General features: G+C 40.2%; 2 protein-coding genes across 3 annotated transcripts in view; one reads left to right on the top strand and one right to left on the bottom strand.

Annotated features, from left to right (window-relative positions):
- Positions 1-86: 86 nt before the first annotated feature.
- Positions 87-5,885, bottom strand: ttc8 (tetratricopeptide repeat domain 8). Its single transcript, XM_041811884.1, has 14 exons — positions 5,702-5,885; positions 5,107-5,227; positions 4,909-4,972; positions 4,669-4,828; positions 4,062-4,151; positions 3,931-3,975; positions 3,753-3,838; positions 3,580-3,667; positions 3,353-3,463; positions 3,103-3,242; positions 2,825-2,999; positions 2,587-2,709; positions 431-514; positions 87-321 (listed from the first exon to the last, which is right to left on the bottom strand). The coding sequence occupies exons 1-14, from the start codon at positions 5,813-5,815 to the stop codon at positions 205-207; spliced, it is 1,518 nt and encodes a 505-aa protein (XP_041667818.1). The 5' UTR covers positions 5,816-5,885; the 3' UTR covers positions 87-204.
- A 1,616-nt stretch (positions 5,886-7,501) lies between these two features.
- Positions 7,502-27,064, top strand: part of eml5 (EMAP like 5) — a 70,203-nt gene continuing 50,640 nt past the window's right edge. For both annotated transcript variants that reach the window (XM_041813495.1, XM_041813497.1), the window contains exons 1-3: positions 7,502-7,980; positions 22,266-22,425; positions 26,775-26,873. In XM_041813495.1, coding sequence (XP_041669429.1) covers positions 7,784-7,980; positions 22,266-22,425; positions 26,775-26,873 — 456 coding nt within the window. In that variant the 5' untranslated portion in view covers positions 7,502-7,783. The remainder of the gene's footprint in view (positions 7,981-22,265; positions 22,426-26,774; positions 26,874-27,064) is intronic.

Genomic DNA, 27,064 nt, shown 5'->3' with positions numbered 1-27,064 from the left:
CACTAAGTTACCAGTTTATCAGGAATAGCTACGTTCTTTAGGTGAAAACAGTAGTTGAGCGTTTATGCCAAATTACTGATTTTTATGTCTGATTATCTTGTCAACTGTCTACCATTTTTCTTTACATACCACTGCAGTTTCCCTGATCTGTGCCAACTTTCTATTCCGACTATGCCTTGATTTTTAAGAATGCTGGCCGGCTGCTCACAGCTCAGCAAAGTGCTGTCGGAGCTGCCTCAGAAGCTGCTGCGTGTCGACGTGCTCTGGAAAAGAGTCCTCAGACTTTTGTGCAGCAGTGTAGCTGCTCTGGAGGTCTCCGATCTGAAAACAGCCCAAAAAAACAACAACTTTAGCAGACTGCATCATGGAAATTTACTTTTATTCTTTAACTTCTTCACACGCACAGAAGAATTACATCACATCACATTACCTTTTCAGATAGAATGGAGAGATTGTAGTGGGGCTCATACATGTGAGGGGAGAGTGATTCTGCAGTCTGCAGGAAGGCTTTAGACTGAAAGAAAGGAAAAAAATACATGTATTGATTCTCATTGTATTTTACCATTTTGTTCTTCAGTTCTAGTCAAGGTTAACATCCTTCATGGTACATTGCCTATAGAAAGTATTCACCATCTTGGATTTTTTAACCTTATTATAAATAAATCATGGTCAATATAATTAGGCTTATTTGAAAAATAAAGATCTTCATTGTTGAAGTGAAAAGACATTTCCACAAGCTAGTGTCAATTAAACAATCTAATGTAATGTAAAATAGGCAACTGCATAAATATATGAACCCTCCTTAAAGTGACTGACCTATTCAACAAAGGTCCAGCCAATTGGTGCTAGTAGTCCCACATTTAGTGAAATGGGGAACACCTGAGTGTAATGAATGTGCCTCAAGTGACTGGTAAAAAGATACCTGTGCCTGGTAGGTCCAGTCACTAGTTTATCAGTATTCCTGGCTACCATTACACCATGAAGACAAAAGAACACTCCAAGCAACTCAGATAAAAGGTTATTGCAAAGTATAAATCAGGGGATCGCTACAAAAATATTCCAAAGCACTGAGCATCCGCTGGAGTTCAGTTAAATCCATCATCAAGAGATTGAAGGAATATTGCACATGTGTAAATCTGCCTAGATCAGGCCGTCCTCATAAACTGAGTGACCGTGCAAGAAGGAGACTAGTGACAGAGGCCACCAAGACACCTGTGACTACTCTGAAGGAGTTACAAGCCTCAGCAGCTGAGATGGGAGAGACTCTGCATAAAACTGTTGCCTGTGTTCTTCACCAGTCAAAGCTCTATGGGAGAATGGCAAAGAGAAAGCCACCGTTGAAGAAAACGTATTAAATCTCGACTAGAGTTCACCAAAAGGCATGTTGGAGACTTCATGGTCAAGTGGAAGAAAGTTCTTTGGTCTGATGAGACCAAAATGGTGCTTTCTGGCCATCAGACAAGATGCTCTGTTTGGCAAACACCAAACACTGCACAGCACCACAAACACACCATCCCCACAGTGGTGGCAGCATCATGCTGTGGGGATGCTTCTTGGCAGCCAGCCCTGGAAGGTTTGCAAAGGTGTAGTGTAAAATGAATGCGGCCAAATTTAGTAAAACCCTGGAACATGCAGCCTCAGTGCTGTGATGGCAGCCAAGGGTGCATCTGCTACATGCTGACTTGAAGGGGGTTAAAATTTATGCAGTCTCTTATTTTATCTTACATTTTTTCCTTATTAGAAATCTGGTTTCTTTTTTACATTAAATAGATTTGTTTTATTTTTTTAATGTATATACAGAGCTTAACAAATTTATTAGACCACCTGTCATATTTGTGTCAAAGACCATCCAGCATCATGAAGTGCTTTAATGTGGACTTTTTCATTTTCAGTGAGCTCTCCACGTTTTACCATTTTGAACAGGAATGAGGAATTTCAAACTGAATTAACCCAAATTTGAGCCGGCTCACTGGGCTTCTCTGAGAAGTCAGAAATGAATCAAGCATAACATTCAACCACTAAAATTAATTTTTCTGTTCAGGAATGCAAGTAAATGACTATAATTTGACATATTAATCAAGAAATATTAATGTGCTTTACTATTTTTTCAGTTTTTTTGTAAATCAGTAAATCAGTCTGCATATTGGTGTATTAACCATTGCAGAAACATAACAAATGATTTTGGTAATTACCAATGCTGTTAATTTAGGACAGCTGTGGCATAAACCTTACTTTGGTTAGGGTTAGGGTGGTCTAACAAATTTGTTAAGCACTGTATTTTTTTATTTATGAATTGCAACTTATTGCACACCCCTACATTCATGTAACTGGATTTCATCTACCCACATGAGATACTTGTGTGCAATTACAAAATATTATCTAGAGTTTGTGTACAGCATTTTAATTTACAACAGATGAATTCTGCTGGAAGGGATCATTCGGTAAAAACAATTAAAAAGATGATGAGAAGAGATACAAATATGTAGACAAATTCTACATATTGTACCTTTGAGTTTGAAATTAGTTACTGAAATAATCGAATATTATCTAAAGTGAAATATATATAAATATATGATGTGCCTTCACCTGTTCAATGCGGCCTTTGCGCAGCTCTAGGACAGCCAGGTTGTTGTAGGCCTCAGCGTGGTCATTATTAAAAGCCAAAGTCAGTTTAAAACACTGATAGGCCAGAGTCAAATCCCCAATTCCCTGTAAAAACAGAACAAATTGATGCTCCTGTATTTGAAGTAAGCTGAGGTATTTTTGCTAACAGAGAATATATGTTCATTATTCTAAGTAAGCTGATATTCTGGATTTAACTCACCACTGCCACATGTCCGATGTTATACCAGACATCAGCCTGCTCTTCATCATTGGCCACCAGAGCCAGAGCCCTTTCAAAGGAGGACAGAGTCATATCATACTGCTGAGCATAGAAGCAGCACAGTCCCAGGTTGTTGTACAGCTGGCAATTATACACCCCCATCTGGAGCAGCCGCCTAGAAGTGAAAGAAACGCATTGAGTCACAGATGAAAAATAACTTCACATTACATTAACTGTGACAATGAATCACACAAATTATATAGAAAAGCTTGTTTGACCTGTAAAAGCGCAGAGCGATCTCAGGCTGATCCGTGTAAAAGTGGTTGCTGCCGATACAGGCTATAGCCTCGACGTGAGTGTTGTCCTGCTTCAGGACATCTTTGTAGTATTCAGTGGCTGATGAGATGTTGTTCATCTCCTGCAAAAATAGCACAGAATCAGCAATGAAAATGGTTTTCTTGTACCTTTAGAAAGAAGTGGGTGGACTCTGAAGTCAGGTGAAGTCAGGACCATGATGGCATACTGTACCTCATGTATGCGGGCAATTCCTGTTAGAAGGGTAACCTCACCAGGAAAGTGATCCAGACCTTGTTTGAAAAGGTTGAGTGCTGTTATTGGTTGGTCCAGGCGTTGATACACCTGAGGGATAGCATGTATTTTTTAAACCATAGGCAAAACCTTGTCTAGCCTTGTATAAACTATATTCAGATGTGTTACAGATGATAAATGTGAAGCAAAGCCATGATGATCCTTACTTTTGCAAGGTAGAGGTATGTGTCCACCACCTCTTGTTGGTTGAGTGCTGATCTAAACTGTTTTTCTGCTTCCCGATATAAACCAAGCCTGCAATGACAAGGACATTATAACTCATCATATAAATTATAATTACTTAATTCAAACTTAAATCAGTCACTTATGAGTTACTTGCCTGTAGTAGCATTTTCCCAGCTGAACTTTCCACCACCAGTCTCTGAACTGAGCATGCTCAGTGGCAAGAGCAGCTAAATCTAAAGCCTGAATAAGACAGATTAAGTTAGTCCAAATATCCAAATAGCTAAACATGCACAACATTTATTTGTTATGGCACAGTTTTTAACAGCACTTACATTTTTCACATCATTTTCATGATGGAAGATGTACTCAAAAAGAGTCTAAGAAGGGAAATTATGGTTACTTAACATGCAAGAAAAGAACAATGATCTTGAGAAATTTTTGAAAGTCATAGTCTCTGCCTTACCCTGGATAAATTTGGCTTTTGGGAATACTTGGCCAAATTTAGTCTGGACAGGTTTATAAATGGCCCTTCAGGATTGGTTAACATTGACGCCTGGAGAAACAAGGGAAAAGGTCACAACAGACAGATTTTTTAGGCTTTCTTTAGAGTAAAATAGACTAAGTAAGATGAAGCATTATTGAAAAGACAGAGTACAAAATATAATTGGTCAAACATCATTTATATCTTTAGATACAGGGGACACTACTATAAACATAGGTCAATAATATACAAATATCATTGTAAAAAGATAAAATTTACAAGTGGTACTTTCACAATTATGGAGAATATTCTATTTGCACAAATAAAACCTCAGCTTAGAAAAGCATTAATTTATGTCCTACGAAGCCTCTCAGTTATGTCTTATAAACTAAATACCTCTATATAGGAGTCGTTCTTTTCATCTGATCTGTTTAGCTGCTTTGTATAAGTCTTGTTATTCTCAGAGAAGATGGCGTCTTTGTAAGTCTGTTTTGGGCTTCTAACCACCATACACAATGGTTTAACTTTATCACACACTATTGTCTTTTTAATAATGTTCAAATAAAATAAAACAAAATAATCTACTCACTGTTCCCATGCGAATATGTCTGCCAGAGGCACTAGTAACAGGCCGGGCGGTGCTTGCAGTGCGTGGCGTCTTGATGGCCTGCTCCATTGTCCCAGGACGCCCCGACTGTGTGCCGGGTCTTACAAATCCTGTGATTGGACGTCCTGATTGTGTCATAGGCCTTGATTTAAGAAAATTAAAACTAAGGTTAAGTGTTTCTTATCTTTTAAAAAGAGTCATCAGTATGATACATTATAGTACCTGACAGCCTGTGTGGGACCCCCACCCTGACTTGTGCCAGGGAGCCTCAGTGATGTTCCTGGTCCTTAAGAAAAATAAGGGTACATTAATTAAACCAAATTAGCCCCTGAATAACTGTATGATTTTGGTTTTTCAATTACACACATTTTGTTTTTTATATATTTTTTGATGTTCATATTGAGAGGGGTCTAAACTCACGTGCAACTTGAGCAATTGAGCTCTCATCCAGCATCATCTCAGCAATCCCCTCCTGGTCTACCTCAACTTCATCAATGTAGACCATCTCTGTAAGTGCACGGGTTTTCAAGCTCCATGCAGCCTATGAAAAACAAAGTTTCGAGTTTTTTCCAGGTGTGCACGTGTTACAGACATACACACTCAGACAGGAACTGTGTTGTAGTGTCCACATGAAAGAAGATGGCAAAGAAAAACAGCCACAGTTACCTCAGAGATAGGCAAGGAGGAGTCCTTAAGATAGCATGCAGTGATTTAGTGAGAAGGGAAGTAAAGAGGGGACAGGTGAATGGAGGAAAGAAAGAATGAATAAAGGAATGAGTGCAAAGAAAAACAAATGTGTGAAAATAACATGCAAAGCAGTGACTACAAGTGTATCTAAATTTTTTATGTATTTGAGCAAATAAAATATTAGTTGACCTATGTTTAAATAATCCACGGCGACCTGGCTTGTCAGGATTAAATGCATTCCGTGCGTTAATGGTAGCAAACGAACAGGCTTTCCTAAATAGATAATCGCTAGCATGCTAAGCTAGCCCAACCAACTACAGCACAGTACCTGGTCGTACGGGTTTTCTTGCAGTATTTTAGAGCAAATGTCGGAACATTGTTGAAGTTTTCTCCTCCTGAAATAGCTCCAAGCTAAAAACATAGGGTCCATCGTCACCTCCATAGCTGTGGTTGGTAAAACGCTCCAAGAAGTCGGCTAGCAGGCTGTTTGAAGAACTGGGATGAGAGTAAGCTTCCTCTGTCGCTCGGCAACGGCGGAAGAGGAAGGTTCTCTATTACGTAGTTTCCGCTAATGCTATAAAGTACAAAATAAAATAAAATAAAATAAAATAAAATAAAACGAAATAAAATAAAATAAAATAAAATATTATTGAAATCTAACATATACAAAAAAATCTTACTTTAAAAATACATACAGAGTTCTAAAAAATAAAGTTTTACAATGCTATTTTAATGAAAAAACGGAGCAACGAAATATACCCTCTATTTGCACACATAGGTCATAGTTTTATGTCGTTACCTACACTGACAAAAAAACATCAACCTATTACATAGATTAATTTGAATGTCTTGTATAATTCCAAAGGATTTGACGCTGACTGTGTAAAAACATTGCATAGTAAGGCTTTTCATTGATTATTAATATAACGTTTGTGAGGCACATTTAAAAACAACAACAACAACAAAATAGAGATGCTTGTCAACGAACATTTATTTAATGTAATACTGATGAAGCTCTTCCTTTGATGCCCTTTCAGTTGTCAAAATGTGGGTGAATATGTATATAGGGGTTTCTAAAATAGGGAGGAGGCCTCATAGGCTGCCATAAAACTGGAGGGGGTTTTAACAGTTCATTAAGTGCATTATGCGTTTTTTCTAGAAATGCAAGATATTGGGTCGTGCTGATATTTGCAAACAAATATTACTTGATACTGATATTGAAACCAATATCCAAATGAAGTTGGTCCAGCCTGAAACTACACTTACCTATTTGTTTGTAAAGCCAATATTTACAGCTGATATAGGCAGGTTTTTATAGCCAAAATATCAGTTGTAAATCTTGGCAAAAATGTTTATACTGTATCTGCTCTTACCAATAATTTACTTTTTAAGGTTATATCTACAGATACCGATATCATGCCAATAGTATTGTGCTTCCTAGTTTTCTCTATACTGATGCTCCAAGTAGGCTTGAGTGCCTTTTGAATTTGGATAAGATGGTTTAATTTGAAGCTGATAGTTTAAAAAAAAAAAACGGTGTGTCTTAAAATTCTTCTTCGTGATATGAACTTTCAGTATGAGATGTCTTGGATTACATTGTGATTTGCTCAAATGTTTTCAGTACAACTTTAATAGAAAAAAACATACACTCTTTTTCAAGATGATGATTATGACACCATTATGATTCTTTTTAGTACACAGATAGTATTTCCTTTCTCAGTGAAATGACATAAATACACTACATATAGTTAAAACCCTACATTATGCACTAAGTCCAACCAAAGTGAGAAATGAACAATAATGTGAAAATAAAATGCAAGAAAAAAATTAACACTAGGAATAAAAACAATAGGTAAACAATGTTTACTTGAATTTACATATAAAAACAATAAATATTGAAGGGAAAAGGAATGATTTGGGTTTTCAGTCTAATTTTAACCTAGCATAACTTTTTAGCGTTGGCGGAGTTGACCCCGCCTGCTTTTTCCTCTCAAGGCTGAGATACGGAATCTGATTGGCTGGCAGGCTTGCCCGTCACGTTTTTGGGCGGTGCTTGCGGAATAACAGAGCAGCTCCATCTTTGTAGGATTTGACAGGAGCTTTGACCTGTGTCGAAGAGGACCGCGAGCCCGGGGCTGAGGAGGTACAAGACGATTCTGACAATGAAGACAGCAGCTTAAAAACCTGTTTCTCCAATAGAGACAGAGAGGTTTTCAGCCTGTCGGACAGCGGAGACGTTTAATTCACATGACCCTCAGAAAATGCCTCATTTCAACGCTCGAGCTGGACTGGTGGAAATGCAACGGAACTAATGGGACACGCGGGCTTAAAATAAATCCTTTTTGGTGAATGACACTGTTTCAGAAAACCTACCTGATAGCGACAGAGGGACAGACACGGAAGTGCGGACATGGCTGACAGGACTGCTCCCAACTGCCACCTGAGACTGGAGTGGGTTTACGGATACCGGGGACATCAGTGCCGCAACAACCTGTACTACACCGCCGCCAAGGAAATAGTCTATTTTGTCGCCGGTGTTGGAGTTGTGTATAACACCAGGGAGCATAAGCAGAAATTCTACCTTGGGCACAACGATGACATAATCAGGTAGTGTAACCCCACACACATACATCTGACAATTAGTTTCAGCACCTTGGACAGCAGCAGACCCTTAGCAGAGTATGAACTGATACTGTACTGCTGTCAGTGTAGGTGCTGGTGTCACCTTGTCAAATGTAATATGATATTGGTGTAGGTTCGTATATAGGGAGCTGAAAGGGTCATCCACCTAGCCCTCAGAGTTTGCAAAAGGGGTTTCAGGGTTTTGAAGACACTCCAACAGGGCAAATGCTCTCAGCCAGCCGTCCAGATTGAGGAAGGCTGCTTCAGATCACGCTGGCTCCCCTAATAAGGTCTCCTTATGTAGTTGGAATGCTTGTATCCATCAATCTGGCGCTGATCTTAGCACATTTAACAGGGATTAAAAGCATCATTTAAAAAAATCAGAATTCAGGGCTATGATATGAACAACCCCCCACCAAACAATGTAATGTAATCAGTTAAAACCATAACAACATCTACTTAATAGCAATAAGTCATGCGTGAGTACACCAAATCCACTTTATTTTATCCCATCTTAAAATGGACACATCTCTGAATACAACTTTTCTTGATTATTTTGACTGTAATTCATATGATAGTACACGTTTAAAACATGGGGAGGGGAGGTATGCTTGCATTGAGTTCTGTCAGAGTGCTCAGGCTTCCTCTCACAAACCAAAGACATTCTCGTTTGGTTAATTGGTGGCTTTAAAGGTGTGAGGTCTCAATATGCCATCCCTGTGATTGACTGGCGACCAGTCACGGTCCAGGGTGCACCCCCGACTCTCGCCATCTGGGATCAGCTCCATCCCCCTGCGACCCTGAATGGAAGAAGCGGTATAGATAGACGAATAGATGGTTGGACTTTGTCTCTGTAAATGTGGCTCCTACTCTACCAACTCAGTATATTTTAAAGCTTTCCCACTCTGCATGCGTCATCTTTCTATTTTTATCATTCTTCTGTGCAACTTTAAAAGTTAACAACAGCATAGGTGTCCTTGCAGGCATCCTTGACTTTAAAAGCTGTCTATGGCTTGTGGCTGCATTTCTCCATGTGGTCAGAAAAACCTTGAGTCACCAGCTTTTCCCTGATAACTCACAGCAGAGTAACCAACTGCTGTTACATCACACACAATCCTCCAGCCTTTGTGACTGCTCATAAGCATGCGACACAACAACAACAACCTGTGTCCAACGCTCCGGCGTTGACATGTGTGTGTGGGTTGGCGTGGAGATGACGAGCATTATATAGTGTGTCGGTAGTCAGCTGGACTCCTGCTCCATTATTAATGGGACAACAGAGATGCTTACTAACCCTGGGCTGCCCTGTGGGTGAAGAGCCACAGAGTTCAAACTCTTAGCTGGACGAGTATCTGACAGAGCTGAGGTGAAAATACGGCTTGATATTTAAAAAAAGTAAGGAAAATGCAAATATTTATGAATTGGCAACTCATCAGATTGGCCATCTGCACTTACCAGTGCAAGCAAATTTGTAAAGATTCAGTCAGATTAGGCTCCTTATGGTGTCATTTGGGCTTCTGCTGCACCCAGGTTATTCAAATAGATGCTAAAACATATTTTAGGTGATGGTAACTCCAATATCAGATGAGTGCTTGTGCAGCTCCCATAAACACTATCTTCGACTTCTCAGTAGATTTAGAGCTGAATAACTATTGGTGAGCGCTCCTCACGTTGCACTAACTCATGTGGAATGGATGAATGCAGCCCCCTCAGAAAGCAGAAACCTCGCTCTTTTTGTTTCCTTCTCCTTGATCTATTTTTGTTGCTGCTATTTTGTCTGTGTGTTACATATAAATAGGTGTATTACTTTATGAATTAATTCCCTGCCTTTTTTTCCCTTCCTGGGCTTAATGTTGCCCTGCAGCCACGCTCAACTGGTCTCCCTGTCTGGTTTTCATACAAATTAAAAGGCAGAGTAGTCCATGGCAGAAGAGAGGATTCAAGGTAGCTAGTCCTTTATTCATACAGAAGTGGCAATCACAGGGTAACTGGATGATACGATACAGGATAATACGATACGATACAGGATGTTCCCAAAGATTTGTTTCCTAGGTAGTTGAACAGAAAATGAAATTTTGACTAAATTACTAAAATGAAGTTAAAAAAAACCCCACAAAAGCTGTAAAAGTTGAGCACAGTATCACAGTGCCTGCATGTAAACAGTGATTAGTTTGCAGAGGCTCACATTAGCTGTGCCTTTAGGCCTCTTTTTCCTGAACGTGTCTGCCACTTTAACCTTCATACAACTTTATCCAGATTTCCTAGACCAGAATTCCAGGGCTGTAGTCAACCAAAGAAAAACTTGTTCAACTGAAATGACACCTGCTCATTAACCAATCAACTGGCCGTTTAAATAAACTTGAAGATTAACACAACAAGGTTTTTGTAGCATAATCTTTAATTTATTTTTAACCTCATTATGTTGTACTAAAATAATAACTCAGAACCAAGCAGTACCTGCCTGTATTCATATGATTTCCTGTCTTTCTGTCACAGGTCCTAACATCAATTTATATGCTTTAAGCAAGATATTATAGGGACTTTTGCTGGCTGTTAACTAAAACAGGTAGCTGGTGTAGCAGCTGTGACAAAGGAGAGAGCAGAGACATGCAGCCTGCAAAAAGAGGGCCTCTTACCTCAGCAGCCTTCAAACAAAATCCACCTTCCTGCATGTTTGTGACCACGTGTTTCTAAATTCTTATGGGTAAGGATCAACCAATGTGCATGTTTTAAGGCCATTATTGATAGCCAGTATTAGGAGTTAATTAGACAGAAAACCTGCATGTGCTGGGTAGGGATGAGAGAAAATTTAACATCCATTCACATAAACTACCAAATGCAACATATAAACCCAGATACATGGCCAGGATGAAAACAGATCAACCTCTACTTTAGGGCATAACATCCATCCATTTTCTTCCGCTTACCCGGGGCCACAGGCTAATCAAGTCAATCCAGACATTCCTCTCCCCAGCTACAATATTCAGCTCTTCCGGGGGGATCCCAAGGTGTTCCCAGACCAGACTGGATATATAATTTCTCCAGGGCGTTCTGGGTCTTCCCTGAGGTCTCCTCCGAGCTGGACGTGCCTGTAGGACCTCTAAAGGGAGGCACCCAGGAGGCATCCTGATCAGATGCCCAAACCACCTTGACCACCTCAACCCTTTTGAAAGGGAAGGAAGGCCATAACCTCTGTTGAAACAATTTGTAAATAGTAGGGATCCACAATACTGGATTTTTTCCATTATTTACAAAATGATTTTTGCCAATTTATCCAAATAGATATTTAGATGTAACCTTGCAAAGCAGATGGATATGCCCATTTCTGTGTTTCTCACTGGCGAATCCATCTTGCAAAGCTCCTGTCTGAACTGTTTCAGCCTGGTTAGAAAGTGACAGGACCAATCAGCGACAAGGGGGCATACTTTCAGGCGCTGCAGGGTCGTGACGTAAGCAAGCAGCAACAAGAGGCCGGTGCAATTATGGCAGAAGAGCTTAGCATGAATGCTGCTATCAGAACTTGATGACATTTCTTCGTTAAAGGAAGAACAAAAAACAGCAGTGAGTTGTTTTCTTTTCAAAAACATCAAAAATCGTGTACTGACATGTCTACAGTCACCATGGTTGGCGTTATTCCTTGGTAGCTGCCACGCGCACCTCGGTTGCAGCTTCGGCACATGTTTTGTTGCTCTGATTGGCCCGTAAAGATGTGACAGACAAAACGTTCATCCAATCACATTCCGAATTTTTTTCGAAGACTCTGCCCAGTTTGAGAACGAACAAATCAACAAATTTCATTCATTAAAACACACATTAAACTGAAAAGAATGAGGATGAACAAAGAAAAATACTTCAGCTGTAGTACGTCTGCTACTCCAGCCTAAAAGTCCACTAACTCATTTGTTCGTACGGCCAATGTTTACAGCCGATGTAGGCAGATTTTTATAGCCATATCACTTGTAATTATCAGCAGAAATGTTCATATCTGCCGATACCATGATTCACTTTTTAAGCAAATATCGTCTGACACTAATATCATACTGATATCCCTAGAATACAGCATCTAATTTCTCTGCATCACTGCTTTATTTGTAACTCTCGGCACTTTCTCTGTTTGACTGCCCTCCTTCCCTATCCTTCTGTTTTTGTGATTATCCAGTCAATGAGATTTCGGTCGGATGAGAGCTCAATGACCGGCTAATTAAGCAACTGACTGGAAGGTGTCAGCACTGCATAATACTGATAGGCCTCATGCTCCTGCGGGATACTAACCGTTCATTGTGCTGGTTTACATCTGGGCAGTAAAGTAAGAGACCCACTGGGCGGAGCTACAGCCTCTCTCCTACACATAGTCGTGGGCAGCTGCGTTACAGTTTATACAAAACATTTGGCCATAATTGAGGGCAAATATCTAGAAAGTAATTAATTAAACTGACAAGTAAGTCTGATGTCGACTAGCAAGGGTGACTATATTTAATTATGCTACATTAATGTACTAGAGCCCTGCGTAGGACTCAACTACAACACTCATGTCCTTGTTATGCATTATGGAGCCACACATGGATGAAAAAATAGCCGAAAACCCTAGACTGATTTAACACCTGGTGATAGCTAAGTAGCTAAGTAGCAATGTCAAAGTAATATCTACCGACTTTATTTACATATCACTTAACAGTATGTATTTTAAAGTCACACAGAGGTGGAATTGTTTCCTGATCTCTAGAAAGTTTGTGTGTCATAAAAATTACAGTGCAGCTTCATCAGCTCTCACGACAGTAAGCTCATCTTTGATCTATTTATGCCATGCTGTTACCGTCCTCATCGTTAGATGCTTAATGCAGTTAGGCCAATTTGCATTGAATGGTGTGTTTTTCTCCCAAATTACTGCATAATGACATCTCTGCATGCCAGTGCATATTTGCTGTGATAGACCTACAACATAATAAGGGGAGCATTAAAGCTCTCAAACAACACTGACTGCACAGACAGACTCATATTCAAACATATTTACACAGCACCGCCATGTGTTATACAGAGACGTAACTGAACCAAAAGATGCAACAATTTTGGATTTAATAGAAAGTCTGTACATATTCAAGATTTTTTCATGGCACTAGTTTCGAACTATTACACCCAAGAGGCCGTCTGAGCAGTTTCAGGGCGATTTGAGCAACGGTGTGGCGTGCAAAATGAGACAGCCACACAGACACGCCGCCAATCATAATAACAAAATAATATCAAATTATGTTAAAGCTATAAAAAAAAACCTAAAAAGCTATTTTCAGTTCAGTGCATTTGGTATCAGTTACGCTTTTATTATGCTTTATCTCATGACTTCATTTCACCACTGTCTTTCACTATCCTGCTGTCTTCTTCGTTTATTCCCCGGACAGATTCTTTTTTGGCCACTAACTCGCGTTCATGTTATCCTTTTCATGTCTGCAGTGCTCACACGAGGAGTCATGAAGTGGCGGCACTATGAGACAAATTATCAGGGAAATCTGTCAGGAGCATTGTATGCTTCATTAAGTCATCAATACTTGGCACCATTGATGCCATAAATGTGTCACACAAGTCAAGAGAGCGATATATTGCTGTATCAATATTTTTTCCCTACCCCAGGTTGCTTGGTGCTAGTAGATCAAGGATACCAAATCCTCTTTTAGCCATTCTAGTTTTCTGTCCTCGATTTTTTTCTACACACCAAATTCAGATTTATTTCAAAATTTATAGAACTCAAGGCTACCGCTGAAAAACCTGCCAGAGTTATTCTGAACCACAAACTTTAGTTATTCCCCCTTTTTTCCCAATCATACTGACATGCCAGGCACTGAGCTGAACAATGCACACCAATGCATTCAAAAGACAGACATGCACATGAAAAAAATGTAAGCCGAATTACTGAGAGATGCTCTGAGTGTGTGATCCCATTGAAATCCCGTGGCTGCTGCAGGACAGCACACACAATCCAGCTTAGTTAAGGGAAGGTTGAGGGGAATGGGGCGTATTTATGCCATCATTTGTGATTAAAAACAACAAAGAGGTCTGCATTTAGACTGTGGGGGTTGCATTTTGAATGCTTAGATGGATATATTTGACCTTTGATCTGTAAAATTCATAATATTTGACAGTTTAAGTTCAGTGAGCACAGATCCCTTTTGCTAAATTAACAGAAAAATTCTGATTGGCACACTGAAATATCACAACAGGCATATGTAGGATTATTTCTGCTTCTTTATTTACAGTTTTGGCTTATCTGTGTTCATTGTGATTAGAGAGAATGAGGAGGATTAATTGGAGGTTGTTATGAACACAGAAGCAAAAAGCTGTCTCTTATTACAATATCTTGTTCTCTTTATGACAGAACACTGCCAGAGTTATGGATAATAGATACGAGACCGAGGCCGATCTTATTTCAGTGAGCTTTGAGAGAGAAGGTGAATAAATGTTAATGAATGTAGTCTATCCATCTAGCTGCTAATAAATCATACTTCCTTGTTAGAAGCAGCAGGAGGTTGCATAGAGAAAAGGGTTTGCAGAGAAGTCTTGCACCTGCTCTCCGCCTGAGCTGTGATCTAACTCTGCATATTAATGTGTGAACTAAAGTCAAACCATGTTCTGTACTGACGCCATAGTGTAATGAAATCTGTGCAATATAGTGCGTTTGACTTCTAAATAACGCTGCTTAGGCTTTGTGTGTGGTACGGATGACTCAGGTACGTATGTGGGAGTGTGCTTTAGGCAATTACTGTTGACATCAGCCAGGAGAGCTAATAGATATGAGTCATTTCTCCCTGTTATTGTTTATCTTTAGTCCATCCACAACTTTATGTTTCAGTGACCATAAGGACATAGTAGAAACAGAAGCTTTTGATCATCAAGAAAAGCTCTATAACTTTTACTTTTATTGTGTTTCTTTTATTTCATCCTAGCCTGTACATATTTCCAGGTGTTGGGTGCAGATTGTCGCTAATCTGCTGAGGTCTTAAGTCCCATCATCGCTGTGAAGAGCTGAAAGCCTCTCACAGAGGAAGGCAGCGTGGTCTCTAAAGAGCAGAACTGTCCTCCCCCATTAGCATCCTCCAGGGTTCAGTACAGTAACTTAGCTCGATAGCATGATTCAGCATCTTTGTCGCTGGGATTATAGAAATAAATTTGAATAGACGTTTCATTTAAGTGGTGTTATAAATGTTTAACACAGAGGAGGTGGGAGCAGCTCTGCTAATGTCCTCATGTTACCCTCAATTAGAAGCAGCAAAGATCTCATTAATAATAATGATGATTTAGAATTGACCGAGGATTGGGATTAGAGCTCAAGTTTAGTTTTAGAGGAATTGCCTCAAAATTGGTGAAATTGGCTTTCATTCTCTGGAATTATACCCATTTTACCAACAAAGCTCTTCTCTGAATTAGCTGTTGGGTGTGCTTAATAAATGCCAGCATTAAATTGATACAACCGACAGATAAATATCTGCTTCTGACATCTTATTTGCCGATGGCCTGTGTTAGTCGACAGGGCTAATAGTGGCCGATACTGATGTTAAACCAAAGCATCACTAAAAATAAATACACAGTAAATTTAACTGAGCAAATTTGACCCAGTTTGAATAAAATTGTACTGAGAAATATACCATTGGTCCCAGTCTATCTAGAGTAAGAATTACTGTTCTTGCAAATTAAGTTTTCAGTTATTTTTACTTGAAAAAGTGTTTTTATTTAACTGATGATTATGCACTCCATGATGAACAGGATGAAAACAACTCAATATGGAGTAATTGTACTCAATATAGGGTAATACAGAAGATGGACCCTTTTTGGGGGAGCTGAAGCCACCCTAAAGTGTTCCTCAGCCCCCCTAAAAGTAATTACAGATGATGATTATGATGATCACTGCGATACGTGTCATCATCAACGAGCCTCACACATGCAGATCACATGACTTAATAATGGGACTTAATCTCCCATGAAACTTGTCCAAGTGTGGGTGTTTTACTTGATCTTTAATGTGCTACTGATAATAAACACTGTTAAAAGAGCAGAAACAGGACACCAAAGCAACAGAATGAGGCAGGGTGGGACGATGTGTCTAAGAGAGCTGCAGGTGTGAGGCAGGGCCTGTTTTAATTATTTTGAGGCCTAGGGCACAGACCTAACCTGACTGGATGAACGTCCTGTCTGTCACATCTTTATGGGCCAATCAGAGCAACAAAACATGTGACGTCATAGCCACTACCAAGGTGTGTGTGTGTAGCTACCGAGGAATAAACTCCATATAGAACAGCATAACCCGAACCATGTACCTGACTTTTGTCATTTTTGACTCGAAAACAACTCACTGCTGTTCTTTGTTCTTCTTTTAACAAAAAATGTTTTCAAGTTCTGATAAACCTGGCGTTTTAGCAGAATCCATGCTAAGCTCTTCTGCCATAGGTGCACTGACTTCTTGTTGCTGCTCGCTTACGTCACGACTCCGCCACACCTGAAAATACTGCCCCTCAACGCTGATTGGTCCTGTCACTTTCTAAGTGGGCCCAAACGGCTTTGCAAGACAGATTCGCCAGTGAGAAACAAGGAAACGAGCGTATCCATCTGCTTTGCAAAGTTAGAACGGACCAATATGAGGCCCCTCCCCCCTTTAGCTTAAAGCATCAATAATGAGTGGAAAAAAACAGAAAACATCTCTTTTGAGTTAGACAGAGCCACAGAACTACAATAAATGTCCCAGTGTAAGATATAAATACCCAACTAGTTAACCATAATTCATCAGCTCTTTAAAAAGCATCTCAGAGCTCAAACTAATATTTATCTAAGTCATTAGACCTGGTGGAACTTGCATAAATATATATGCTAATATTAGTGACATATCCTTTCTTCTGATACTATAGACATTTTTTGTGGCTGATTGCATCCAATTTAATTACACCATGAAACCATTATATATATAGTACCATTATGAAACTATATATTTTTAGATATTATGTACCACATTCATATTTAACTAAATGCATTCATGGAGATGTTTCTCAACATGAACTCACCCCAACATATAGACTTTCAAATACCAACTCATAAACACACTCAGGCTGTTACTAGAAAAAAGGAAGCTCTCCCCAAGAGTCAGGAAAGGACAGTCTTCTTAAGGAGATGAGAATGAGCCAGATTATACTGTAGGTCCTGATTAATGCTCTACAACTAATAATGAATTAGTTAATGAAACATTCCAAGGTGTAGATAAAAACATTTGGTGAGCACTGTATGCCAAGCATTGCCTGCAACCCTTGGGGCTAAGCCCTCTCTGTCTTTCAACCCTAGTGACATCCCTGACACAGAACATCATGTACTTTGAAAGAGCTGTTTTTCACTCAATACATTGATGATTTTAATCCTTTCAGAGCCATACCGTATAGAGTTGTTTTTCATTCCTTATAGAAATGCTTCCTACTCATTATAGAACAATTTATCCTCCATAGAAATTGGGTACGCTTTATGTAGAACTATGATTTTTACTCTAAATAGATTAAAGTTCCTCTTTATATACAGCTAAATTCTATTCTAAATAGATAATCCTCTTTCTGCTGCCTTTCCACCTGCAAAGTGCAGAACAAAAAATGAGGGTTTTTCGACTGTATTGAAGCTATATATAAGTATAGACATAGTGTTCTAATATTAAATAAAAAAAAAAAAAAACACTTAAGATGAAAATATGATGTGGACCAAGAGCAGATCCCAAGACGAGATAGTAAGGTCAAAGAAGTTTATTTCACAAGAACAACACCGCAGATGATGGTGAGTCTACTGGCTGGTTGTCGGCAGAAGCACTGCAGAAAGGTGTTAGACAAGGCAAAAAACTCCCTGAAAAATCACTGGATTCAAATGCTGGAGAGGAGTTGGGTTACCACACAGGAAGCTGTTATGTACTCTGGCATGTGAAGGTTTAATACTAAGTGATTAAAAGGAGATCTTTATTGCCATGGTGACACCTAACAAGCTGCAGCTATGACTGCCCAGTGCTCCTGCCCTCACCAACCAGCCTGCACTGAGAAAGAGAGAGAGAGAGAGAGAGACATCTCCAACACAAAAACAATGATGTAAACAATAGGGGTGGGAGAAAAAATCAATACAGCATAGTATTGTGATATTTTGTCTGGTGATATATCGTATTGTCTCATCCATCTAGTATTGATTGTTTTTCAAATTAATTGCTAATATGAACTGATCTTTATGATATTGGAAAAATAAAATCAATTGTTTAAGACAATTTTTTGTCCAGTAAGGTCAGCAGAGGTGACGGTCATAGAGCAGGAGAAAGTTAGTACAACCAATATGGCAGCACCAGGGGAAGGACACTAGGAATGCAAGCAGGGCACGAATGAGATGGACATGACACATGAGGTTTGCAAGAAGTGCTACGTGAAAATAAAATACTTAAGAAATATGACAAACATGAGGGCAAGATTTTTAGCTGATAATGCTAAATCAGCTAAAAAGTTGAAAAAAATATATGGTATCGTAACACTCACTGTATTGCAAAATGTTTAAAATGGCAATAATATCGAATCGTGACCCAAGTATTGTGATAACATCGTATCGTGAGGCCACAAGTGATTCCCACCCCTAGTAAACAAAGAGAATCACATAAACTAAAGAAAACAAGAGACCAACCATCCACTAGTCAGCTTTTTCTAGGTACAGCAGGCCATTTCATTCTCTCCATTCCCATATTCTGGAGGTAGTCTCTGATAAACCCCACTCTGTTGGGGTGATAGTTGTCATCTCAGTGGAGAGTTTGGTCCCTGACTTTGGAGATATGGGGTGCCTCGAGATGCTGCCCCACATCATCACACTGTCTCCACCTAAGATATCACTCTGACGACTCGACAATCCAACTGTCGTAGGCAGAATGAGGGCTCGTCACTGAACTTAACAGGTGCCAATCAGGCACCTGATTGTCAGCACCTGGGGGTACCAGAACCTCAAAACAAGAGTCAGGGGTGACGGCAGACTAAGCTGTTTGGCATTTGGCAGAGAAGATTTGGCAAATTTTTTTATGGGTGCATCCCATATACTCAGCTCTGCTGCTCATCCCATAAATTCATGCTCCTTACAAATATGGTACCATTTAAAAGGGGAATAAACAGGCTTTACAACAGTGTAAGAGTTACTGTCAAACATTGTTACTTATAGCTTGTTCGTAAGAGGCAAAAGTTGGAACATTAACTAGATTGGCTATTTTTTTTCAAGATTTATTTTTGGGCTTTTTCATGCCTTTAAAGAGGTAGTGAACACTTTAATTTTTTTTTTCAGCTGTACACTGAGGTATCTGACTGAACTATGATAAAACACATCAGTGTTGGTGTTATAGCTGAAATTTGCACCAAACTGATAAAAATCTGGATTTTATGGCTTTTAATTAGCTCAAACGGACATCTGCCTTGAAAAATCTTTTCTGAAAAGGTGGGGCTTATGTGACGTAGAAACCGTCCATCAGTAGGTTTCTACATCACAAACTCTATATAAAAGGTAGAGCGTTACCGCCTCTCAGAGACCACTCCCATCCTCTCCTGCCTGCACCTGCACTGTCTCGGGTCTGAGAGCTCTGGCTACAGTAACGCCGCTGCTGGAGCCAATGGACCGAACAGGTAGTGCTCAGAACCACCACAGTCCACCACGACACTATAGTCTGCATCAGGGGGACACTAGAGGGGAAAACTCCTCCACTTTAAAAGATTGCCATGAGACAGCAGTGCTGTGGGACTCTGTCTGTGTCTCTCTCTGACAAGGGGACGTCACTGTTACTCCCGCCTCATCTGGAAAGCCCTGTCCTTTTCCCCTCCCTCCTCTCAGCACCAAACTGCCCACTTTCTGTGCAATTTTTTGAATTATGGAGGTGGGCGGAGTTAGCTCTGAGCCGGGGGTTCACTTACACTTTAATAGATAAAGGAAGGACAATGGATTGACTCAGAAACAGGGAGGAGAGTGGGGAGAGAAATGCAGTAAAGGGCCACAGGCTGGATTCGAACCCAGGCTACCCGTGTACATGGGTGGCTCCTTTCACCACTCCACCACCTGCACGCCCATAGCTTGGCTCTTTTTAAAAAATATATCAGTCTATGAAATGCTCTAATAGAGTAAATAACTTTTCAAACGCCCCGTAGATAACATCGTCAAGCTGTTTGTTTTTTATAGAAAACAGATACCCAATTAACTGTTACCTGATAAATGACCAAACCGATTATGTCGAATTGACTAACTCATCAGTTAATGGATTAATCAATTCAGCTCTATTACTGGTAGACAATGTGTACCTGTGACAGTACAGGGCTACTTATTTCAGCTACTCATGATGGATGGATGGATGGAGTTCGTCAAACGCCAACATTATCTTGTGCTTATTCTCATTTCAGGTCTTTATTTCCAGCTGTGAATTCTGCTGTATGGGCAAGCGTTGCAGATGACATTTGATGGGTGGATAGATTAAAATCAGTTTCTGGAATCCCAGGAAATACTGATCAGACCTTCAGTAATATGCTAATCCTGTGCTCCTCTTTAATCCAGTGTAGGTAGATCAAACAAAGGGGAATGTGAATCAAAGTTGCTGTGGGAACTCGTCATATCACAGGGGTTTATCATTATCCCTCCCTGTATATAACTGTCTATAATCACTGGTCAAAAATAGCTCACTTTATTGACGCTGAAGAAGGAAAGCGTTTATGCAGAAGTGGGAAACGATGTAATTGATTCGACCACCGTCTCCTCCTGTGCTGCAACTGTGCATATTTTCAGTGAGAAATCAGCTCCTCGGGCTGTTTGTTCTCCCCATATCTACATGGAAAACAGGCTGTTTAATTGCTGCAGTGTTTAGCTAGTTTTGTAGTACAGGGCTTGGCAGATGGGAGACAGCCGCATCAAACAGCCGTAGCCATTCACAAACAGGAGAACTGTGGTGAAGCACTGCAGGCAAAGTCATTAGTGATGGCATTTAGCGAGCTCTTCAGATGACAGAAACAAAACTGAAACAAGGATCTTTTAGTGCTCTCAGAGACTGAATTGCATGACCCACCGTGCTTATCAAACCTTCTATGATACCCTCACTTTGACCTGAGCTTGACTCCATAGCTTTTTGTGGTTCCATGCATTATACCTGCACCATTTCTGCCTGCTTCTCAAAGTCTTCTAATCATTTCACCTCCTTTGAGGGCTATTTTTAGCTGCTTTGCTCTGATTATATAATTCATAAAAAGTGAGATGTGAATTTGTGCCATGTTAGAGAAAAGGTCCAGCAAAGAAGGTGGAGGAGGAGGACAGAGAAAACAAGAGTTGGGTCGACAGAGGACAAGGATAAGTGTTGTCACATCTCACCCACCTCAGCTGTCTTAAGACCCCATCAAAGACTTGTCAGGGCAATGGTGACAGAGTGTTGAGGGTGCAGATGAGGTGAAGTCAGACAGAAAGAACAAAGACAAAGGAAGACAGGTAGAAGAGTATGACAAGGTGAAAGTGGAAGAGCTGCACAGGCTCAGCAGGTTTCATAGCTGCTCCCTGCCATCTGAAAACAAGCAAAATTCTGGAGAGCAGTTGGAAAAACCAGACAGCCTGATTATAATGGAGGGAGCTCCGTCGCAGCATGAAATATATAGGCCAGGACAAGGCAAGAGGAAGAATCGCCCAGTGAATCACTCAGGCCTGCCTGGAACGTGACTGGCGGCTGCTGAAAGGAGGGGCGGAGCAGAGAGAGAGAGGAGAGGAGAGGAGGGAGTGACAGCTTTCTGCAGAGGACTGTTGCTCAGCTGTAGAGTGGGAATTCTCGTAGGTGGGGGGAGGTATGAGTGGAGGGGAGGGGGGCGGGATTATGTAACAGCCTTACAAACATATGCCTGGCGATGCGAGGAAACCCTAGATGAATTAGAAAAGGTGAAAGGGGCAGGGTGTAGATACCGGGGATGCTAAAAAAATTTGAAAAATTAAACGCACAGATTCACCATTACTGCTCTTTATACTGTGGAAGCACCCCATAGGCATGCATGAAGCCGGGCTCTGTGTGTATTTGAGCATTACTGAGTTAATTGAACCATGTCACCTCATCAAGCTGCCTCTCTGCCTCCATATTCAGACCCATCACAGACTTAACATGTTCATTTCATCCCAGTGGTTTCCGCTGGGAGGGTGAATCCCTCATCTGCTCCCGGCATACACAAACACGCTGACAAGCACGCGAAACCGCCATGCTAACCAGATATTTTCTCTCCCTTTCTCTCTCTCTCCCTGTACAGTTTAGCTCTGCATCCCGAGCGTGTGTTGGTGGCCACAGGACAGGTGGGAAAGGAGCCTTATATCTGTGTGTGGGACTCTTACACAGTACAAACTGTGTCCATCCTCAAAGACGTGCACACGCACGGTGTCGCCTGTCTGGCCTTCGACCTTGAGGGACAGGTACGGTTGCCACACAATAATGCTCTTGTTTAAATAATGATCATCTGCCAGGGAGTTTTCAAAGAGACTGGTTATAAGTCACCAAAGACTCTCAGTTTGAGCCACACAGAGCTGCAGGCTTGCTTTAACAGTCCGGCTGAGTTTCTGAATGACACATCTGTGATGACTCCAGAAGTATTAGCTGGATAGCTGCACACAGACATGCTCTACTTGGTAGATTTTGCAGGAAAACAGTCAACCACAATGCTAAGTACAGTGGACTCTGCGACAACTTCATTTTGTTATTGCCATTATATTTGTGTAACTTGCAGTTCAACCTTTTCATGTAATCTTTTAAGCCAGCTCTCTGCAGACTTGCCACCAGTTAATATTTACACACTGCAGCCTCCACCTAATGTTGATTTGGACTATAAAAATCGATACTGTGTGAAAACCACCACTAGGGTTTCATCTTTGCACGCCTCTCTCTTCCTCCCGTAGGAGCTCTCAGAGTGGAGTCATACCTCCTGTATTTTGCAGTAAGAGACAGGAAGATGACCCTGCGCTATTTTCCTGCTCGGGTAGAGAGTCGGGGATTTAGATGGGCTGTGACAGAGTTTAAATTCAGAGGAGGCTTGTTCACCTCTCAGTGTTCTCAGCACTGTTTACTCTAAAGCGCTCCTCTTCCTGGATCAGAGAAAGTAAAAGCTGAACCCAAGAATCCCTTGTGCCACTGCCCTGTCCATTTATTGAACGAAGATTAAAAAATAAAATTAATGTTGGGAAGTCTCTGTGCTGTCTGGTACAAAGACAGTGACTCATGATGTTTGTTTTACTTCATTTTGTTCAGATCTCTATTCTGTTTGAGTCTATGGTAAAGATCAAGTAACATTTTAAATGGTCACTCATGTCACATGATTTCAGAGAATGTTCTACGCATGAAACTCTAATTAACCCTCAAAAATAATTAGAAAAAGGTACCCTTTCATTTTGACATCTCAGCTAACATTTTGCTATTATTTTGGTATTATATAAGGTGTTTAGCAAGACTACACCTGACGTAGAGCTCATATAATATTTTAATTAAAAAATATTATGCTATGTCCAGATTTTCTTACCATTTGAAATGGCCACGTCACTGCTCTTCTCATGGTTTCCCTTAAAGCACTGGTTCTCAACTGGACCCCAAAGTGGGTCGCAAATGTGTGTCTGAAAAACATGGTGGCAAAACTCTATGAAGAACATGCAACCATGCTGTTTATTTTCCTATTTTTTATTGTGATAATGGGTAAATTTAAATGCGTTATCAATATTTCAACTCATTTATCTCCTTTGCTTGCAATAAAAGCTGCTTTTACCATGTTAACCCTTTAAATCCTAGTGTGTCGCTGACGACACGCTGTTGAAGTACACTTTGCGTGACCATAATTGCATGACTGTTTGTGTTAACAGAAAAATTCAAACAGTTTCTGAAAGCTGAGAAATTGTGCTTCACAGCCAGCATGTGGTTATTACTGTAATTTCCCCTTTTCTCACTAAGATTCTAGCATAAAGTTCCCCCGTTTTTTATGTTTTTTCATTTTAAACTGTAAAAACACTCTTAACATACAGTAAAATGTGTTTTATCTGTGTTAATTATTTTTCTGTCGTCGAGTTATGATTAAAAGGGTTTTCTCCACTCTTTTAAACTTATTCGGCCGGGAGCTCCTTGTTTTAGCTGTCTACAGTCTCATCTACAAACTGGAAGTCCCAACATGCAGTAAAATGTAAATTACTGCCATATATTCAAAGTTCTAAGTTTTGTGGAAAAATGGGCAAAAGCACGTACTCACAGGACATTTTCTGGGCCTTTTATGATTAAAATAAGAAGAGTCCAGAAATTCAGGTTTTAAAGGGTTAATGAAGTAATTTCTCAAGATTACTGGAAAATTGGACAAAATTTACACATTATCATGGGGAAAGAGGGTTGTAAATCATGCCAGTTTTGCCCCGCCTCTTGTCCCATCCAAGATCTTGTGAAACAATTTTATTTACCAAACGTGCAAATTTTCAAACATGTTGAAAATTTTGGGAAATTTGGGTCACAACTTGTCATCAAAGATATTGGTGGGTCCTGTGGTTAGACCAGTTTAGAACCAGTGCCTTAAAGCATGATTAAGGCTGCAAGAAAACAGAGGTTGACTGGCTAGAGAAAAAGTTTCCAGCAGGAAGAAAGAGGGAGAAGAAAGATGTTAGTCAAAAAGATATTGTGATGTATCTTATGTGAATATCTTCCAATATGGCCAAAATCTCTGGATTGCTATATTGTGATGCTGTTAATGTAACCAAAGTCTTATGTCAAGCTGGTCTCATCGTGTATAGTATGGTTTTGTGAGGTTCATATTGTACCATGCCTTTCAGCTGTGGTTCTCAACTGGTTGGGCATCAGGACCCACCAACACCTCCTTAAGAGAAATTTTGACTCACATTTTTGAAGCTGTTCAACAACTTTTATTTATTTGATAAAGCATGTTGCTGTTTGGACACTAAAAGGAAAACAAAAACATGTTGAACAGAGAGACAGGACAAAACAAACATGTTTAAAAAGAACACCATTACATAACTACATGGATGCATGTATATTGTGTATCGAATTTTGTAATTTCTCAAGGAGTTTCCTTGTTATCTTGGGAAAACCAGCTGTGGTATACCAAGAAAGGAAGATAAATAGGGAGAGATCTCAAGAAATGCTCATATTTATTTAGAATATGTACTAGGGAAACTTAGATGTATCATGGTTTATTAGTGATTGGTGGCAAACTGGTACCAGTCCTGTCACCAGTGTAGTTTTCTCTCCTGAATGGATTTTCCTCTGTAGGCCTGACTGGGGCTTTAACACAAGCTCTGTGCTTTGTTTGGTTGACCTGGTCTGTAAAGTTAGCAGGTTTTACATGCGTTCATAGCAGCAGCTATAAACTTATTAGTTCCATACACTCACTTAAGTTAAATCAATGATAAACATGCTGTGCCTGAATTTTCTTCAGTATATAAGTGTATATTTCTTATTCTTTTTCAGTACTTTTATCGTGAACAAGAAGCAGCAGCTTGACGCACCTCAGCAGGAGAGAAATTAAACTACAGGTGGTTTATAAAGATGTGAACAGACAAAGACTAACAAATACATTTTTTGTGATCTTAGGCACAGACATGAGTTGAGTATGCCATCACAAGCTTGTTTTAGGGGGGATGTAACACCTGGGTGTGCATTTTAAGGACTATGATAATTCCAAGATATAACATTGTTACCACAAAAAGACAGTAATATCAATTTTAGGCAATAATACCCAGCTCTAGGGTGTATCGTATCACATCTTATTGTATCATATTGTGCGTTGTTCCCACCTCTTAGATGCTTTAAAAGACAATACTAGCAAACAATACACTTCAGTTTAGCATGTTGGCATTCCAACATTGATTTATTACTAAAAGACAGATCAAGGTTGTGAGTGTGATAAGTTTTGCAGGTATTTGCACACAAAACTTAAAATCTGGGGAACTTTTGACCCGATGACACTAGAGTAAAGTGTCTCATATCACCTAAATTTTCTCATAAAATCCTGAGGAAATGAATGTAGACATTTGCCCCAAGGCTTGTAAGGTATTCACTTAAAAACAACAACACTGGTTTTTAAGGAAGTGACAGGGAGCATTGAAGTCATAAGGAACCAGAAATAATTGCAATTTCTTGTCTACCTTCAAAAAAAGAAAGAAAAAGAGATCCTTGAGTCCGGATCAAAGTGGGTGCCTAATCTGCAGACTAACATCCCCCAGAGCCACATTGCTTGCATGGCTAATTCGCTTGAGTTTTCATAATATGGATGCCCTTTTCAACCCACTCATCTATGTGGTTTCAGGAGGTTTCGTCACGCAGACTGTCTTTGCTCATCATTAAAACCCAGTCCCCTCTCATCCAACTTTAAAACCACGGAAATGCTTCGCAGAGACTTTTATCTAATAGCCAAACATTGATTCAGCCGTGGATCAAACAGGACATCCTCCGACATGTAAAACAAGCTGCAGAGTGTTGAAGGATTTCCATACGAGCTGCTCTTTCCTCTTCTGCTCCACTGCTGTTGCTGCTGCTGCTGCCTACTCACTCAGTCCGCTATAGGAGGCTCCTCCAGCAAAAGCACTCAAACACGCTCAATAGATGTGCCAGGGGCCGGACAGCTACTTAATTCTGCTCCGTAGCCGTCATTAGCCCTTTCATTGTAGCTGTGCATGCTACAGTGGCGGTGGCTAAGTTTCTACACAGTGATTAGTGCAGCAGAGTGCAACAAAAAGTGTGTTCAATCTGTGATGTGAGATCTTTTTCTCTTCTTTCTTCACAGTGTCTGGTGTCCGTGGGTTTGGACTCTAAAAACACAATCTGTGTGTGGGACTGGAGGAGAGGGAAGGTTCTGGCAGCCGCTCCTGGCCACACAGACAGGGTGAACACTCTCTTCCTTTTCTTGTCCTCCTCATAAGCTCAGTATTGACCAGTTCAATCAGCCACACAGGGGGGAGGGAGAGTAAGGCCCAAAGAGGACATAAACAAGTTAGGCTTGATTGATCGTCAGCTTCCCAGAGACTGCACGGCTAATGAAAAGGAATTTTAAAAAGATGAAACACGGGCAGCTGT

Source organism: Cheilinus undulatus, linkage group 18 (assembly GCF_018320785.1).
Source record: "Cheilinus undulatus linkage group 18, ASM1832078v1, whole genome shotgun sequence".
In the NCBI taxonomy this organism is placed as follows: Eukaryota; Metazoa; Chordata; class Actinopteri; order Labriformes; family Labridae; genus Cheilinus; species Cheilinus undulatus.
This window is presented reverse-complemented; position numbering and strand designations above follow the sequence as displayed.